The sequence below is a fragment of the Neopelma chrysocephalum genome, unplaced genomic scaffold (assembly GCF_003984885.1).
Source record: "Neopelma chrysocephalum unplaced genomic scaffold, ASM398488v2 Primary Assembly neopelma1_88947, whole genome shotgun sequence".
In the NCBI taxonomy this organism is placed as follows: Eukaryota; Metazoa; Chordata; class Aves; order Passeriformes; family Pipridae; genus Neopelma; species Neopelma chrysocephalum.
The window spans coordinates 1,015-2,617 of NW_020917994.1; the positions used below are offsets into that span (position 1 = coordinate 1,015).

The following is a 1,603-nucleotide window of genomic DNA, read 5'->3' on the forward strand; positions in this document are numbered from 1 at the left end:
GTGGCCTGCTCGGGGCTGCCACCAGGTACGGGGACACTGGGGACATCCAGGGACATCCAGGGGCATCCAGGGACATTGGGGACATCCAGGATGTTGGGGGGACCCGGGGGACCCAGGTGACACTGAGGTGACCCAGGTGACCCGCGTTACCCTGGGGTGACCCTGTCCCTGTCCCCAGAGGTCTGTGCGGTGGTGGATCTCTATGGTCAGTGTGTCCAGGTGACACTGAGGTGACCCAGGTGACACTGAGATGACCCTGAGGTCACACAGGTGACCCTGAGGTGATTCAGGTGACACAGGTAACACTGAGGTGACACTGAGATGACCCAGGTGACCCAGGTGACACTGAGGTGACCCAGGTGACCCAGGTGTCCCTGTCCCCAGAGGTCTGTGCCATGGTGGATCCCTATGGTCAGTGTGTCCAGGTGACCCTGAGGTGACCCAGGTGACCCTGTCCCTGTCCCCAGAGGTCTATGCCGTGGTGGATCTCTATGGTCAGTGTGTCCAGGTGACACTGAGGTGACCCTGAGGTGACACTGAGGTGACAGGTGACACAGGTGACCCTGTCCCTGTCCCCAGAGGTCTATGCCGTGGTGGATTTCTATGGTCAGTGTGTCCAGGTGACACTGGGGTGACACTGAGGTGACACTGAGGTGCCCCTGTCCGTGTCCCCAGAGGTCTATGCGGTGGTGGATCTCTATGGTCAGTGTGTCCAGGTGACACTGAGGTGACCCAGGTGACCCAGGTGACACTGAGGTGCCCCAGGTGATCCAGGTGTCCCTGTCCCCAGAGGTCTGTGCCGTGGTGGATCTCTGTGGTCAGTGTGTCCAGGTGACACTGAGGTGACCCAGGTGACCCTGAGGTGACCCAGGTGACACAGGTGACCCAGGTGACACTGAGGTGACACTGAGGTGACCCAGGTGACCCTGAGGTGACCCTGAGGTGACCCTGTCCCTGTCCCCAGAGGTCTATGCGGTGGTGGATCTCTATGGTCAGTGTGTCCAGGTGTCCCTGACCGGTGCCACCGGCCCCGCTGACAACAGCCTGGCCCCCGGAGCCCCCCCGGAGAAGGCCTGTCCACCCCCCTCCCCAGGTGGGCACTGGGGGGCACTGGGAGGGAGTGGGAGGGATTGGGAGGGACTGGGAGGGGACTGGGAGGGAGTGGGAGGGACTGGGAGGGGAGTGGGAGGGTGCTGGGGGGCACTGGGGGGGCATTGGGAGGGGACTGGGAGGGCACTGGGAGGCACTGGAAGGGCACTGGGAACAACTTGGGAAGGGGAGTGGAGGGGTGCTGGGGTTCACTGGAACGGGACTGGGGGTCACTGGGAGGTGCTGGCTCCACCCCTGGCCACACCCCTATTTCCATGACCACGTCCCTTTCCCTACAATCCCCACTCCCACCAGCAATTCCAGGGGGGTCTGTGTGGGATCAGAGGGGCTTTGGGGTCCCAGGGGGGTCTGTGTGGGATCAGAGGGGCTTTGGGGTCCTGGGGGGAGTCTGTGCTGGGCTTTGGGGTCCCATAACCCCCTCCTGACCCCCCCTGACCCACCGTGTCCCCCCCCCTTTAGCCCCCGGGCCATGCCAGGGGTCCCAGGGGGGGTC

General features: G+C 63.8%; 1 protein-coding gene across 1 annotated transcript in view; it reads left to right on the forward strand.

Moving 5' to 3' along the window:
- The window catches only part of LOC113979782 (neuralized-like protein 4), a gene marked incomplete at its 3' end in the record, with an annotated part of 1,803 nt that extends 710 nt beyond the window's left edge, over positions 1 to 1,093 (forward strand). The window contains exons 3-4 of the mRNA XM_027707071.1: positions 468 to 508; positions 1,006 to 1,093. Coding sequence (XP_027562872.1) covers positions 468 to 508; positions 1,006 to 1,093 — 129 coding nt within the window. The remainder of the gene's footprint in view (positions 1 to 467; positions 509 to 1,005) is intronic.
- Positions 1,094 to 1,603: the final 510 nt, after the last annotated feature.